This window comes from Panthera uncia (genome assembly GCF_023721935.1).
Source record: "Panthera uncia isolate 11264 chromosome C1 unlocalized genomic scaffold, Puncia_PCG_1.0 HiC_scaffold_3, whole genome shotgun sequence".
Taxonomy (NCBI): Eukaryota; Metazoa; Chordata; class Mammalia; order Carnivora; family Felidae; genus Panthera; species Panthera uncia.
The window spans coordinates 32626962-32644661 of NW_026057584.1; the positions used below are offsets into that span (position 1 = coordinate 32626962).

The 17700-nt window shown below is 32.1% G+C and overlaps 1 protein-coding gene across 10 annotated transcripts in view; it reads right to left on the minus strand.

Annotated features, from left to right (window-relative positions):
• The window catches only part of NBEAL1 (neurobeachin like 1), a 172979-nt gene that overhangs the window by 103225 nt on the left and 52054 nt on the right, over window positions 1–17700 (minus strand). For 8 of the 10 annotated variants that reach the window (XM_049615133.1, XM_049615129.1, XM_049615131.1 and 5 more), the window contains 8 exons: window positions 16769–16875; window positions 10277–10363; window positions 7920–8003; window positions 5107–5205; window positions 4439–5019; window positions 3578–3710; window positions 2840–2959; window positions 1190–1493 (listed from right to left, as the gene is read on the minus strand). In XM_049615133.1, coding sequence (XP_049471090.1) covers window positions 1190–1493; window positions 2840–2959; window positions 3578–3710; window positions 4439–5019; window positions 5107–5205; window positions 7920–8003; window positions 10277–10363; window positions 16769–16875 — 1515 coding nt within the window. The remainder of the gene's footprint in view (window positions 1–1189; window positions 1494–2839; window positions 2960–3577; window positions 3711–4438; window positions 5020–5106; window positions 5206–7919; window positions 8004–10276; window positions 10364–16768; window positions 16876–17700) is intronic. The other 2 variants (XM_049615135.1, XM_049615134.1) reach the window with 1 other exon arrangement.

A 17700-nucleotide genomic window follows, 5' to 3' on the forward strand; every position in this document is an offset into this window, starting at 1 on the left:
GGTGTTTGTTACATATAGGGATGAATCACTAGATTCTACTCCTGAAATCATTATTGTACTATATGCTAACTAACTTGGATGTAAATTTTTAAAAAACAATAAAAATAAGTAAAATTAAAGTTATTTAACAATATGAATTCTGTAAATTACTATACATACAACATTGCCATCAATTTTAACAGATGAATAAGAAGAATGACACAGATAATATAGTACATGATATTTGGTTGTTTTTCTATTTTTCCTTTTATTAAAGAGAGCTTGTTAAAATAAATAAATAAATAAATAAATAAATAAATAAATAGATAGATAGATAGATAAATAAATAAATAAAATTAAGCTGTTTCAAGCTACTCAACACAGTTAAACCATACTAGCCAAAATGAACTTCATTTTGGTATCATCTTCAATTCATCTAAAACCTAGAAAAGTTGTGGGTGGTTCAATCTCCACTATAGAAAGGAAATTTTATACAGCATTAAAAACCTAATATCAAATATAACAAAATTTACCTATTAATTTATCTAATGTTAAGTAATTTAAATTTAGAAGAAAAATAGCAGAATAACCAACAATGTGAAAAGATATCATAGAAATTGAATAGTGAATAGTACTAAAAAAAAAAAAAAGAAATGCAAATTCAAACAAGGTTCCACCTTACATCAATAAAAGGAGGAAACAGTATTGACCATTCCTTGTTTTGTTTTTTTTTTTAAGTTTATTTATTTATTTTGAGAGAGCGAGAGAGAGAGAGAGAGAGAGAGAGAGCATGGACGGGGCAGAGAAAAAGGGAGAGAGAGAATCCCATGTAGGCTCCACACCATCAGCACAGAGCACAATATGGGGCTCAAACTCACAGGTCAGTTCTTAAATATTATCAACATACATGTAAAACACTCTAATTATGTGAGGGATGCAGGTGCTAAATAACCTTGCGGCAATCATTTTGTAATATACACGTCTATCAAATCATTACACTGTACATCTTAAACTTACATATGTTTTATGTCAATAATATCCCAATCAAGTTGAGGGTGGGCGGACAGGGAATGTAGTGGGATTTTTCTTCCCTTTCAGCTTCCATTACAAATACAAATACACTCTTCAGATCAAATATATTCTTCAAAATATATGTAGGCAGCAAAAAAAAAAACCACTAAGTTTAAACAGTATGACTGTACATGCTCACCTGCTAAATACAATGCCTTCACCTGAGGAGGCTGTAGTCCTTCATAAAATATGATAACAGACCCTAGCTGGCCCTCCAGAGATGTGGGACATCCCCATTCACTATCTTGAGTTCCAGCTGATATCAATTTGGTAATCAATTTTGATTTTTCAAGTGTTCCTCCCCAGGAGGCTGATGACAGAATTCCACCAAATGATGTCCGATGAGGGATAATGGGGGAAGAAAAAGGTGGATCTGGGATTTGGGATGGTGGAGGAGTGGTGGTTCTTTGCCCAGCTGAACCAATGCAGCAGGAAATAAAAGGCTAAAAATTAAGAAACAAACAAAATAAATTACACCATTTTAATTATATCTCGATCTTCAGATTGAAAATAAAACAGCACATAAAATTAAAAAAACAAATAGATGGAAAATAAATTGTAAGTTTTAATTTTATTGGATCATAATGTGTGCATGTGTGTGCATACATAAGAAGCCAATGAGAGATGTTACTTTTGGCCTATGGGATTTGGATGTGTTACTTTTATAATTCACATTATATCCTGTAAATTTTGAAATTTTAATGAGTGTTTTTAAAAACTTTAACAACTTTACTATAATCTAAAATAAAGGAAACTACTTTTCTCCCTTAAAATTTATAAAAAGAACTACACATTAGTATAATAACACTAATTACAGGCTATCCTAAAATGAGCATCAGGATGAACATCAATAAGAAACTACTAGAATCAGAGAAGCACCTGGGAAATAACAGATTTCATTACCTTCAAAAAAGGCTCTTTTAGAATCATCTAAGAATTCTCAGAGAACTTTTACAATAATATTTTTTTTCCATTTCTAATACAATATGTAAACAATCTTTATTTTTGATTTTTTTAAACAGAGCTATTACAAATTGCAGCTTTTATTTCTGATTCTTTTCCCCAAATACATTTTTGAAAATAAATCAGTGTGCTATTTCCCAAGCTTACATCCTACAATCCTGATGTGTGAATCACTGCTACAATAATATTCTTTAAGAATCATCTCAATAAGTTCCATCTTATATTTGACTACAATGTAAAGGCTTAAAGTTTCTTCATTACTGTTTCAAATTCAGTGAGGATGGAAAAGAGACCATCATGATAGTCTCTAAGTATTTTGTACACTTGGGAGGGCTTTATTATTATTATTCTAAAGATTTTATTTATTTTTAATTTTTTAAAGTTTTTAAATTTATTTTGAGAGAGAGAGAGAACACACAAGCAAGGGAGGGGCAAAGAGAAGGAGAGAGAGAATTCTAAGCAGGCTCCACACTTGCCAGGCTCAACCCCAGGAACCATGAGATCATGATCTGAGCCAAAATCAAGAGTCTCAAGAATGAGACGCTTAACCTACTGTGCTACCCAGACATCCCATGGAGGGCTTTATTAAATGATCCTTTGCTCTCCTCTATTCAATTTCTTTGGCTTTCCCATTTTAGGTCTTTTTCCCCATAAGTTTTTTATTACATTTGTTTCTTCTTTGAGTCGTTTTTCTTTATTACATGTTGTCCAACTTCATCTAATAATGATAGGCTAACAGTATTAAATATTAACTTACTATATCTTAGAACATACAAAACATTTTAAAATCCCATGGTCCCATAACAAGTAGATAAGGTGTGCTTACTTCATTCATGGCAGGAAATCTGAGAGGGGCAGAGACCTTCTGCTGTCCGTTGTCATAGATATAGACAAAGCTCTGACCAAAGGGTCTTTTTCCAGGCATGTGAACAATGGTTATGTTGTGCTAGTAAAGTAAAGCATACATTTAAAGACTAAAATTACATTAAATCTTTGGAATGACAAATGTTTTCAGAGTATTACTCAATTACTTTGTGTGAATAGCAGAACATTGAGATTAAGCATAATTAAATGCTGGTTAAAATTCTGTTCTTAAGAGTGAATGACAATTTTTTCTGTAGTACTACAAAAGCATTTATATATGTTCTAGCAACTTATACACAACTGTAACAAAGTATCTTTCCTGTATTTTCCAAGTCTGAGTATTCTTTAGAATCAATTTTCCTAATGAGAAGCATTTTATACTTTAAGAGAGATGCATCGCTATTAATATATTATTTACGTTCTCATTTTAAATTGAATTCCTAAACCAAATCTGATTCTAGAAAACATGAAAGAAATGGAAATATTTACTTTTAATTGTTTAGGAGAAAAATTATTACCGCTGAGTTTATAATGAGGATGATAATGCTATTAACTTCCTTATAAATTTCAACATAAGCAGAATTATGAAGTGAAAATTAATCAATGCTCAAAAAGGAGATAATTCCTGATGTACATTCACCAAATGTGTGATTTTAAAGAAAAGAACCAAAAAGTTAAATGTGATGTCCTAAAACCTTACCCAGAGGGAATCACAGAAACTGTGGTCAGGAAGCATAACTGCAGCATATTCTCTTTTTGTGCACACTGCAACAACCAGCATACCTGAATGGGTAATAAAAGCTTCAAAACCCATGCCACTTCCTGTAAAAAAGCTAACAAAAATATATATTATCAGAACTTTTGAAGTCAGTTCAGTTTTATCACTGAATACACACAAAACCGTAAGATCATCATGAATATCTTTATCAATAATGCTGTGGCTTACATTCTATTGCCACACATCAGTCCAACCTCATATCAATGGTAATTCCTAAATCTTTTATGGGCTTAATGGTTTAACAAATTATAAAAGGTAGCCAGAAGAGTGGAATTCCATTATCAAACAAAAGTAAAATGATAAATTTTGAAGATTTCAAAATTCTTTCAAATAGGATTCAGAAAGCATGAATAAATGTCTTAAAAATCACAAGGCATTAAATTTATTTAAAATTATCAGTTACCAAAGTAACTAAGTTTGGATGTACATACACATAGGTTTTGTGATCCTTCATATAAATATAGAGCACCTTTAATGGAACATAGAGATCACCATTCATTTTAAAATTTATTACACTTTTTTCTCCACTTTTATCATACTTTTAAGAAGGAACTTTGTTTCCAAACTAACCAAAGACCTACCAAAATATTTGACATATGTAATCAATATCATGAAAGCGATAAAACACTTATAATTAAAGTGTATGCCCTAAGGATAAAGCGGTTTCAGCTAAACTGTTGTACATTTAAAAACTAGATGCTTGAAAAGCTTTTTCCTGTTTGAGAATTACAGCATATATTGTTATGACAGTATTCATTTATATTCCATAACTTGTATCAGTACCTGTACAATTGTTTTCTTTTTCCTCCTTTGTTAGCATTGCCAAGAGTCAACTGATCCTGATCTAAGCAAAACCAAGCATTGAAAGAAAAGGCAGACCCTGGCCATTTCTGTATGGAAGGCACAGAGATTCCTGCCATACTATGTGACAAATTAAAATACTGCAGTGCGCTCTCTAGACTTTGTTTTCGGGCCATTGTCAGAATTGCTCGAGTCACAGGAGTAGTATAAGGGTGAATATACTCAGATTCATCCACTCTCAGCAATCTTAGCAGCTGACGTATTTCTTCTGAGCTCACTGACTGACTCCCCAAGGAACCATGAAGTGCAATCAAGTTCTCAGCACAAGTTCGATGGAGGGAAGAATGGGAACCAAGGGTTTCAATGATGTGAATTCCCATGTTTGCATTGACACAAGTAGTTCGACTCTGCCTATTAATACAACAAATTCTTTTCAGCCAATCAGAAATGAAGATTTGCAGATCATGGGATTCTAGCTCTGGAAGCCACTGGATAAGAAGCAAGAGAGGCTGGACATTACTAATGCCCAAAATCCCAACTGAAGTGTGGTCACCCTCTACAGCCTATAAAGCAACATAAAAGACAAAAGGTTAGTAACCATTTTGGATATGGAGATAATGGAACTTGTTTAATACAGCGAAAAAACTCACCATATTCATAAGTTCTTTAAGTAGTTCTAGCGGTGGCTGACCCAGGGATTTTAAAACCTCAAACATATGTGTATAACCAATTCTTTCTTTAAATACTTCCTAAGGGAAGGGAAATAAACACATCAAAACATACTTTCAAAGACTGAATTTGTTGATTATTTAAAATGTTGAATAATACCCATTTCAGTTAATACTGAAAAGACAGAGTACAGTATTTGCTTCTTAAATCACATCTTCATCTTTTTTTAATTAAAAAAAATTTTTAATGTTCATTTATTTTTGAAAAAGAGAGAGAGAAATAGAGAGAGAGAGACAGAGTACAAGTGGAGGAGGGGCAAAGAGAATGAGGGAAACACAGCATCTGAGGCAGGGTCCAGGTTGTGAGGTGTCAGCACAGAACCCAATGCGGGGCTTGAACCCATGAGCCGTGCATGAGACCATGACCTGAGCTGAAGTTGGACGCTTAACCTTACTGAGCCACCAGGCACCCTCTAAAATAGATTCCATAGGTCTTCTGAAATATGATGTGACAATAATCTACCAAATGTAAAATAAATGAAATTAGCAATAATTGTGTAATTGTATATTATAAAAATATTATATAAATTTCAGATTAGGGTACAACCACTTTCATCTTCCCTTGATTTGTAATTAGTACAGTATTACATGAAGTCAAAACAAAAATGGCAAAAGAATGAGAAGACTTTGGGGGTAACAGGAGCCAGGCAGCAGTCTCAAAAGACTAGAGTCCTGGCAATTTTGAGTGGTGACAGAAAAAACTGGGTAATTTTCTCTCTTCTTTTTGTATCTAAATGGATTGAATTTATCTCAAACATCAAGTTCATTTTAGAAAGGTCTAAGTCATATGTATTTTTGAACTAGTGGGCACACAAAGTCATAAAGTAAAATAAAAAGACAACAAAAATCTAGTAATGCTAAACTGGTCCAGTAAATCAGGCAAAAATGTATACACTTTTATTATAAAATCAAAAGATTTAAACAAAATGAGTAAGACTGGTTGTCTTTAGGGAGAGGAACTAGTTGGCTGTGAGCCCAATGGTAGAAAGAACATTTTTTTCCAAAAGGTATTTTTTAATACTAATTCAAAGGGATACATGGACCCCTATATTTATAGGAACTTCATGTATAGTGGCCAAATTATGAAATCAGCCCAAGTGTCCATCAATTGATGAATGGATAAAGAAGATGTGGTATATACATAAAATGGAATATTTTTTTAATTTTTTTAACATTTATTTACTATTGAGAAACAGTGAGAGACAGAGCATGAGCATGGGAGGGGCAGAGACAGAGGGAGACACAGAATCTGAAGCAGGCTCCAGGCTCCAAGCTGTCAGCATAAAGCCCGACCATAAAAAAGAATAAAACCTTGCCATCTGCAACGACATGGATGGAACTAGAGAGTATTATGCTAAGCAAAAGAAGTCAGTCAGAGAAAGACAAACATCATATGATTTCACTCATATGTAGCATTTAAGAAAACAAAACAGGCAGAGAACTAATAGTTACCAGAAGGTAGATGGGTGGAAAGATGGGTTAAATAGGTTATAGAGATTAAAGAGTGCACCTGTGATGAGCACTATTATATCTGTAGTAAATGTATCTGTAAGGAATTGTTGAATCTCTATATTGTATATCTGAAAATACTACTACACTGTATGTTAACTAACTGGAATTTAAATTAAAACTTAAAAAACTAATACCTATCATTTTTAAAAAGGTATTTTTAACATAACCTTTTGAATTTTAAACCATGCATTACATAATAAAAAAATTCTATCTTAAGACTGGAACATCACTTGAGACTTGAGTTTCATAATACAGTACAGCTAATTCATTATACTCATAAACCAATTACTTAGAACTTAAAATGATTTTTTTTCCCTTACAGAAACTATTGTAATTAGAATTAGATTCCCAAGCAGGCCTGTAAAATTGTAAAAGCTGTCTAGTAGGCATCTAACCATAAGCTACATATGGCAACATTTATAGAGCAAACATTAGTGTCCTAGTGGAACCAATGGAAAGTTAGTAATACTACTGAAGGCATGGCTTAGGAAACCAGGAATAATTCATTCATGTCTGCTACTAAAAGGTAAAGCATGAAATACATTACAGGTGGTAAACAGAAGGTAAAATATCATCATCATCATCGACACTGAGATTTATTAAGCACTTACCATGTGCCTGGCACTATAGGTTTACCACTTTACACAGATGATCTCACTAATCCTTAAAACTATTTAATGATGAAACTACTAGCACAAATCAGCATAAAGAAAGAAAATCCTGAGGTTTGGTAACAAAGAAGCAGAATTTCCACGGCCATTGTGAAAAACAAGTCCCAAACTGATAGGGCTATTCATGTGAAAAATTTTCTCACAGTCTAGGCAGTCATAAACTGAGCAAAGAGTGAAAGAGTGATTATTTTATTAATGAAGAAAAACTATGATATAAAATTTACTTTTTTAAACTCACTAACCATAGAATCACTTAAAATGATCTTTTCAACAGCAGTGCTATCTGTTTACTGACACTGTAAGTCTCTATTAGCTTACAGTTCTATCATATAATTATATGCCTATCTTATAATCCAAAGCAGTCCCCATTAGGTGTTTGTCTCAAAAGTTAACAGCAAATGATTCCTATACTGAGATAGTTTGTGAACTATTTCACTTCAGGTATAACACCAAATGTATTATATATATACTTTCATACATTACTTTGGGGATTTCATAGTGAAAACTGGCATATCTAGGATAACATTTTTGAGCTTGCGGATTTTGTTTCACCTTAGCAGCTGGAGATTTATTCATTACTGCTGTCAAAGCCTTAATGGTTGATATAGCCAAACAATCCAATTGCCCCTGAAACACCTATCAGAGAGAAAAAAAATAAAAAGGAAAGAAATTAACAACGTGTTCAAGATTTGTATTTAGTTAGGAAACCTTTGTTCTGAAAACCTGAAAAAATAATTACTTAACATGCAATACATTCCTCTTACAATAAAATAGATTTCTGAAACACTATACCTGCAAGAAAAGTTACCTACTTGACGAAAATAAACCATGTGTCAAGAAGGATAAAGCTACATTCACTCATCACTTTGAAATGTTTTGGGACAAAAACCAAAACCCGAAAAGAACACAAGCTTAACACATGCTTTTAAAAATAATGGACAATCTCCAGAGGAAGGGAGAAAGATCTATCATTGAAAATTCTACGGGGCGCCTGGGTGGCTCAGTCGGTTGAGAGACCGACTTCGGCTCAGGTCACGATCTCATGGTTTGTGAGTTCGAGCCCCGCGTCGGGCTCTGTGCTGACAGCTCAGAGCCTGGAGCCTGCTTCTGATTCTGTGTCTCCCTCTCTCTCTGCCCCTCCCTCACTCATGCTCTGTCTCTCCCTGTCTCAGAAAAAAATAAACTTTAAAAAAAATTTAAAAAAAAAAAGAAAATTCTATTATATTTTAATTTCCCTTCAAAAATACACTGAACTTCCTAGCTTTAAATTTCATTAGCATGTATAATAAGGTATTTAAAATGGTGTTGTCTATTTGGTTTCCAAGCCTTGTGTTATAATTGAAATGGTATATTTATTTACCAATCAATCACACTTGCAAGCAATAAGGTATACCTATTTTTACATAAGATGCAGAATTTGAGGTAGAACAGAAAATGAAATATGTATCTATAAGTATTATCATGTTTTTGAGTAGGCAAGCTTTAATGTCAAAAGCTGTAAGAAAAAACAAAAAGCTTCATTTTGTCTATTTTGTCTAAGCTTCATCATAAAGAGAAGTGTTAAGTTTCAGAACAGTGCATTTAGAGACAAAAGGTGAAAACAAAATACAACATTAACATTAAAAAATTGAATATGACTGGGTTATATCATCAGGCTTAATGAACCATGAAAGCCTTACATGAGAACTAGAAAGCTGTAAAAACTAACAGTTCCAAAAATCTGCTTTTGGTAATATATTACTATGACTTAAAGGCAGTCACTTCATGAGTAGGATTTTCCTCTCTCCCTACCAATAAAAATGATTTAAGGGACTGATTAGATCTTTGTCATTTTAAGCTAAGCTCTACCAATTTTAGGCAAGTTATTTAAGCCAGTATCTTGATTTTTGTTAATGTTGTTTATTAAACATTATTATATATACCTATTATATGTGTAATAAACATACTATGCATTAATAATTCTGTATAGAGAATTTCTTATAAATAAGATCTTTCCTACACTTTGTCCAAAGACTAGTCATCACAGTACCTACAATTAGGAATACTAACATAAACCTCTGAGAATATCATTGTAACTGTTTTATTAATCTATATAGGCCTTGAGAGGGACTAACATTTATAGAGAAATCTAAAATGGTACTCTGTAAATTGGTATTTTACATCCAGAACAGAAAATAATCATATCTATACCACAGCTCTATTTATAAACCTGGATATTAAGATAATATTAATAAAAGACATCATGAAAGCTCTCTCACAAACATTTCAGGAAAGAAAAATAACAAAGCAATTTTTATAGGTAGTTTTTTCCAAAATGAATTACCTAATGCAGAAAAGCAACAAAAACTGCTTATTTCTGCCTTTTACCCACATAGAGGTGACTTTCTACAAAAGACAACAGTTAAGTTTTATGCTAAATTAAAGAGAGTTCAGCGTCTTCTTCCCTTCCTCCAGGATTCAGGTTGTCCATTGAATTATAATCATTACTTGTCAACAAGAAGCAAAGAATCAAGGTATTAAAACTGACCATACATATTTACAAACAAAGCCCTAAGGTCCCAATACACCACAATGCTTAGAAAAAGAAGCTCCCAAAATATGAAGTCATCACCACGTTGATATTGGGATCCCATTCCTGTACTTTATATCTCCTCAAATTGACAAGAATACACACATACAAAGATGGAATACTGTTGATCATTTACATCAACCACCAAGATTTCAACAGATTTATCTTTTAGATGAAAAAAATTTTTAATTTTTTTAACAATTTTCAAAAATAATTAATGAACATTAGGATTAGATAGTGTTGGTGTATTTTAAGACATAAGAAGAAAAGTACAGGAATAGTTGCTCCCATTGGCTGATTTTGGACTTCAGCTGAAACAAGATGCAGGCTTTGTAGATACCTGGTCCTCATTCATTTCTGTCAGTAATTTGTTGGCAAGGTCTTTCTCGTTCTTGTCTGCCACCTTATTGTTAGCATTTAAAAATAGCTGTTAAAAACAGAGATAAGAATAATGGAGAAAGAACATTAAATTGTTACCTATAAGCAGAAATGAAATTAATGGATTTCCATGTCTCTTGAAAATAAATCCAAGAATCCATTCGTGAAGAATACTATTTTAAACTGACAATCAACTATTCACTTTTTGGATTACAAACTAACATTAGGTCATATACTATATAATAAATTGGTATTTATTTCTCTCTTGGAACTGAAAATTACTAAAATAATAATAGCAACAAGTAAATTAGTTAATATTCCTAAATTCTTAAAGAATTAGCAGAAAATGTCTCATAGAAAAGAAGGAAATTTGTTAGTGAGACAGATTAAAGATACTGTAGTAAATAATGTACAGTGAGGATTCTGTAGTCAAGTGTATTTGTAGAAGCTAACCTACCTTTTAAAGTTGCTTTTTGAGAATACTTCTCAGACTCTCAAATATGCTACTGTACTTTGAAAAAGGTATACATATTTTTCAAATTATCAAGAGTTGGGCATAATTTATATTAGCTTCTATAAAAGGGGGATTAAGGATTTTCTCTGATAAACATGAGGATTGCTAAGGGAATCAAGTATTTTTGTTTAAGTATGGAAAACTAGCATTCCAAAAGATCTCAGTCACATTTTGGATAAAAAGTTAATTCAAATGAAAGTGAAAAGGGAAAGAAAGAAAGACTTATAAAAGAATTTATCAAGAGCATCCAAGGAAGGAAGTTCTTCTTAGGAAGTTCTATCATTTCAGAAAATAGAAAAGTCCAATAATATACTGAAATAAGGCAATATAAAATAAAACAGATAAAGATAAGGCATGATATGATATGCAGAGCATATATAAAGTTTAACCTAAAAATAGATTAGTGTACACAACACAGGCTTTGGAATCAGAAACCTGGATTTGAATCTTGGTTCTGCTACTTATTAGCTGTCTGGTTTTAAGGAAAACTACTTAACTTCTCTGAGCTTACTTTCTCAAAAGGGAAAAGAGTATCTCATGAAATAGTTGTGCAGATTAAATAAAATAATCCATGCTAGGTTATTAATACAATGTCTGACACATAACAGGGTTTAGTAAATGAAAGCTGTTATTAATAACAAAAATTTTTTAAACAATAGTATTCCATATTATCTGGTACAGGAACACAGGAATGCTAAAAACTGATGAAAGCAAAATTGAGTAAAGTCTTCCCAGAAAGTAATCTATATCAAGAATCCTAAAATTACTCTTTAAGTCTATAATTGTATTTCTAGACATTTACCTAAAAAATGGTCAGAAAAGATTTTAGAATCGAGATCCTCACTTCAGCTTTATTTACAACAGCAAAAAGTAAGAAACTGCCCAAATATCCTTAAATAGCAGAATACTTAAATAAATTATGGCTCATCCATAGACTGAAAGGGAAGTCCTGAAACTTTCTGGCCTCAGGACCACTTAACAGTCTTAAAAATTACCGAGAACCCCAAAGAAATTCTCTTTATGTGGGTTATATCTATCAATATTCACCATATAAGACATTAAAATAAAGACATTTAAAAAAATATTTGCTTATTCATTCAAAAAAATAAACCTATTACAGGCTGACATAAGTAACACATTTATGGGGAAAAAAACCCACTCTATTTTCCAAATATACTTCACTGAGATTGGCACTGCTTTTACATTTTATAATTTCTTTAAATGTCTGACTTGATAGAAGATGAATGAATTCTAATATTTACTTTTACATTCAGACTGTTATGATAATATTGTTTGATTCAGGTTTATGAAAAAACAATCTAGCCTCAAACTGAAATGTTAAGATCAGACTTTGCAGATTCCCTAAAATGATTCTGGGGACCCCATACTTTGAGAACCTTGGGTTGAAATATTTGTAGTCATTAAAAATACTGTTTTGGGGTGCCTGGGTGGCTCAGTCAGTTAAGCGTCCAACTTCAGCTCAGATCATGATTTCCCAGTTCATGGGTTCGAGCCCTGCATTAGGCTCTGTGCTGACAGCTCAGAGCCTGGAGCTTGCTTCAGAATCTGTTTCTCCCTTTCCCTCTGCCCCTCCCCTGTTTCTGCTCTCTGTCTCTCTCTCTCTCTCTCAAAAATAAATAAAAACATTAAAAAAAATACTGTTTTGAAAAATATATGATGGTATATGGGAAGAGTCAGGATATAATACATTTAAAAGCAGGATACAAAAATATTCACTGGTATTCCAAATTTGTAAAGGAAAATATATCCACATTAAAAAATATATATAAAAATATTATTATGTGTATTTTGCCACAATTTTAAAATTTAAATATTTATATACACATACATGTTTTACAAAAAGATTGAGAAAATATATTTTTTATGTATCTTTTCCTCCAAAATCTATAATTGATTATTGCTTAAGAATCTAAATTAAAAAAATCTGTTCTAAAAAATGAAAAGAAATTTGTTCAAATAGTCAGTGTGTATGAATCCAGGCAGGTGCCAACTCCCAAAATCCAGCTTTGAATTATACCATTTTATATCCATCTCCAACACTCTTTTCCACAAATCATCCCTCAGTTGCTCCTTTTATAAATTCTCATTTTTACTACTGCCTTGATGCTAAATTTTTGTTCTAGTTGATTTTCAGGGGCAGAAGGGGAGAAGGAAAGGAAGAATGTGAAGAGAACAAATTAAGGGATGCAAACAAGACCAAAATATCAACAGCTTTCCAGAATCTTATGACTTAGTCCTCAAATAGACCTTTACACATTTATAATATGCTGCAACATCTATATTTTTAAAAAACTGATTAAAACTTCAAGCAGCGTGCTAAAGTATATGTAATGGTTTTGAACCCTCCTCTTTATTACTAGAAATTTGTTGTTATTTTCTTCTCAATTCAAATACTGAATTGGACAGCTTTTAAAAATAATTTTTACATTAATCCAAAGCACGTCCCCCTTCCAAAATGTAATATAGTGAAACAAAACAACTCTTAAATGTTTAAAGCTCATCATAGCTTTCAGAAAAGTTAAATGTATGATTCTACTGAATTATATTCTAAGTACTTTACAGTATGATGAAACTCATTTTGACAAACCGGAAGTCTTCACACAAATAGTTCAGGAAATAAATGCATAAACTGGCTGGTGAATCTCACAGAAAAAGAAAAGCACAGAAACTACAGCAATCAGCCTAAATTTCTCCATGTGATTCATAAAATGTTTGTGACACTTTAAGCTTTAGTTGACAATGTTTCCTCTAGGTCTGAATATTCAAACAATAATTGTCTTGATTCTGTATTACTATATAAAACAGAAAAAATTATTCATTCCTTACAGCAAAATACTTTAATAAAAAATCAATCATAGACATCTATAGCATCCTGTAATATATTTAAGAACTTAAGTTTTCACAAGACACCAAATATTTTTATATATTTAAGAATCGTATTAACCTATCTCTATCAAATGTGTTTAATCAATAAAACCTGTACTTCCCCTATATTTAACACAAAGAAAACATTTTTCTACTGACCTTAAGTACCAGTACAACAAAACTACATACAACCAGTGAACTTAGGGTCAGAATACCTGGGGAAGAAATCTACCTCCATTGTGTACTAGTACTAACTTTGTGTTAATCATTTAATCTCTTATGACATATTTCTTCATTTGTGTAATAAAAGAATTGGGCAGTTTATTTCAAAGGTTCCCCCACGCTTTTAGGACTTAATCACTGTAATGTTTGGTGATGAGCTTTTAGTGATTCTGACTAGAATTCCTGCCTAGAAGAAGACCACCTGCAGAAGAGAGGGATGGGGTCCCAAAGCCTGGCTTTCCCCTCTGAAATGGGTTTCTTCTCTAGCATGCCTATCTCAAAACAAAGTGTGATAGGTGGTATCAAATAATTAAATTTTAAAACATTATGACTATCAGCAAGTTTCAAGATCTAAATTACAAGAAATTCTGGTCTATACTACAGTAGAAAGAGCTTTTATATTAGCTCAACATCATTACAGCTATGCCAAAAAGCTGTGCACTTTTAAAAAAGATACTGTTGACCATGATAAGATAGAGATTTTTGTTATATCTGACTTTCATATATTGAAGAAAAACACTAATCAATTTTAGTAGGAACTAAATTTTATCCTAGTGATTTACTCTTTTATAATGTGTGACTGGCAGATTGTCTACACATGTGACATTTTGTCTTTATCACTGAAGTTGCCTTTATAACTGATAAAGCCACACTACTTTTTTTTTTTTTTACAACAAACAAAAGGTTTTATAAACAGTTATTTTATACTCTTTTCATCTTCCTAGGAATACATTCCCAAGAATAATTTTTAAAAGGTAGGGGAGGCATCTTCACTCCCTAGTGACAGATTAGTACTTTCATTGATTTCATAAATATTCATCATTATTGACTTCATCAATACATTCTTTATTATTTTATGCTATTTCTTTATTTCACTATAAGCTAAAAAATATAGTGACATAAATTCTTTCAGGGATATCTCTCTTAACAGTGTGGAAAAATTCAAGGAGCTGATATTAGAATCCTTATACTGGAATATTCTCAAAAATCACAATGAAACCCTAGTAATTTTTAGCAAAGAGTCCATGAAAGGAATACCTCAAACAGAAAGAATTATCTGAAGTAGTTTCTCTTTCTTTTTTTTAAATATAATTATATTTTGCAGGCATTTTTTCAGTTTATTTATTTTTGAGGGGGAGAGCAAGTAAGCATAAGCAAGGGAGGTTTAGAGAAAGAGAGAGAGAGAGCAGAATCCCAAGCTGGCTCCACACTCTGTTCAGAGCATAACGCAAGGATCAATCCCACAACCATAAGATCATGACCTGAGCCAAAATGAAGAAATCAGAGGCTTAACTGAGTCACCCAGGCACCCCGTAGTTTTATTTTCAAAGGCTTTTCAAGAAGCTCTCTAAAAAATATCTGATACAATCTTGAAATTTATGAAAATATGATATAGTAAGAGACATTAGTTATTACATACTCACAAATCTGCCAAAAGTGTAAATTAGTAAAAAATAAGAAAAATAATAAGAAAATTGGCAGGATATATCAAGAACATTAACACTATTTCTATTATTCTGCTTTTCTATATTTCCCAATTATTTACAAGTTTTTTTATGCAATGTTCTCTAATTTCATTTTTTTTTTTTAACGTTTGACCTGAGCTGAAATCAAGAGTCAGAGGCTTACCTGACTGAGCCACCCAGGCACCCCACTTCCCTAATTTTAAAAAAGCACAAAATTTTATGCACCTTGACCTAGTAATTCTACTAGGAATAGAATTCTGTTCTATGAAACTTGAAAGAGTTATGTAATGGCAAAAAAATTAGAAGTAAATTGAGTATCAGCCAATAGGGAATAGTTATGTAAATTATGATACATCCACTTAATATAATATTATGTAGATATTAAAATCATAACACAGGAAAACGCAAACAAAATCATCTTACATGAAACAAAAGCACAAAATTATATGCATCAAATGCTCACACCAAATTTTAACAATGCACAACAAAAGACTAAAAGTCAACGATAAAAACCAAACCCAATTAAAAAACACACAAATAACTTAAATATACATTTCTCCAAAGAATATTTATAAATAGCCAATCAGCACATGAGGAAATGCTCAGTATCACTAGTTATTAAAGAAAGACAAATCGAAATCACAATGAGATACCATTTCACAGCAATTAGAACAGCTACTATCAAAAAGAAGAAAATAACTGTGAAGGAAAATGTGAAGAAATCAGAACCCTTGTGCACTGTTGGCAAGACTGTAAAATGGCAGAGCCACTCTGGAAAACAGTAAGGTGGTTTCTCAAAAACTTTTTAAAAATTTAATTACTATATGATCCAGCAATCTCACTTCTGGAATATATCCAAAAGAACTGAAAACAGAGTCTCAAAGAGATATGTGTATATTCATGTTCCATAGCAGCACTGTGGTATGTATATCCTATGGAATATTATTAAGCCTAAATAAAAAAGGAAGAATATTCTGCAATATGCTACAACATGGATGAATCTTGAGGATATTATGCTAAGTGAAATAAACCAGTCACAAAAAGACAAATACTGTATGACACCACTTACATGACGTACTTAGAGACAGGAAGGTGGTTGTCAGGGGCTAGGAGAGGGAGAATGTGGAATTATTTAATGGATATAGAGTCAGTTCTATAAGATGTAGACTTATGAAGAATGGATGGTGGTGACAGCTGTACAACAATGTGAATGCATTTAATACCACTGAACTACACCCATTAAAATGGTAAATTTTATGTGCTTTTTATCACAATAAAAAAGAAAATTAGTAATATGTTCAAATTTGAATCAAAGCATAAACCAAATGATAGCTTTTTAAAACCAAACACAGTAACAGAAAAATACCTTGCAATTCTGTAGCAGTCGTATGAGATGTTCAAAGCAATTACTGTTAAGAAAAATGGCCTGAAGAACAGGCCTATCAGTGCAGTCTAACATGGCTGTGATGGTATCTGGGAAAATAAAAACAAAATAGTCCATTTATAAAGTAGGAAATTTGGAATCACAGAAACATTTACTTTGGCCATATTTTTTTTTATTTTTTTAATGTTTATTTATTTTTGAGAGAAAGACAGAACATGAGCAGAGAAGTGGCAGAGAGAGAGGGAGACACAGAATTTGAAGCAGGCTCCAGGCTCTGAGCTATCAGCACGGAGCCCGACATGGGGCTCAAACTCATTATCTGTGAGATCATGACCTGAGCTGAAGTCAGACAACCAACCAACCGAGCCACCCATGTGCCCCATACTTTGGCCGTATTTTTAATTTAGGCTTTTCTGTCGACAAAGGGATGTAAAATTAGTTAGGAAAAAATAGGGATGGGGAGTACAAAACTGTACTTATTACTTGTTAAGAAAAGTAGACATTTATAATTTATTATTGACAATATTTGTTTTTATACCTAAGAGTGATATATATTTCCCAGAGACTTAAATAGCTGTTATTCGATTATAATGCTCAAGTATAGCTTGCTACTAACAAATAAGCAACATCTAGTTATGTTTTGCAATACAGTCTCATCACACAGTAAAAAATTAGCATGTGGCCATTAAGAAAATGAGACTTAGGGAATTAATCCATTTGTAATGATGGTTTGTTCTTGTTTCCTACTGAAAAGATATCCTCATTCAGAAATCTAGGGATAATCTACATAAGTAATGTGATAGTTTTTAACAAATAAGAAGTCCATTAATACAGACTCAAACTTCCTTATAAATTTATAATTTATTACAATTACAAAATGTAACATATATAAAATAACAGAAACTAGATAAAAT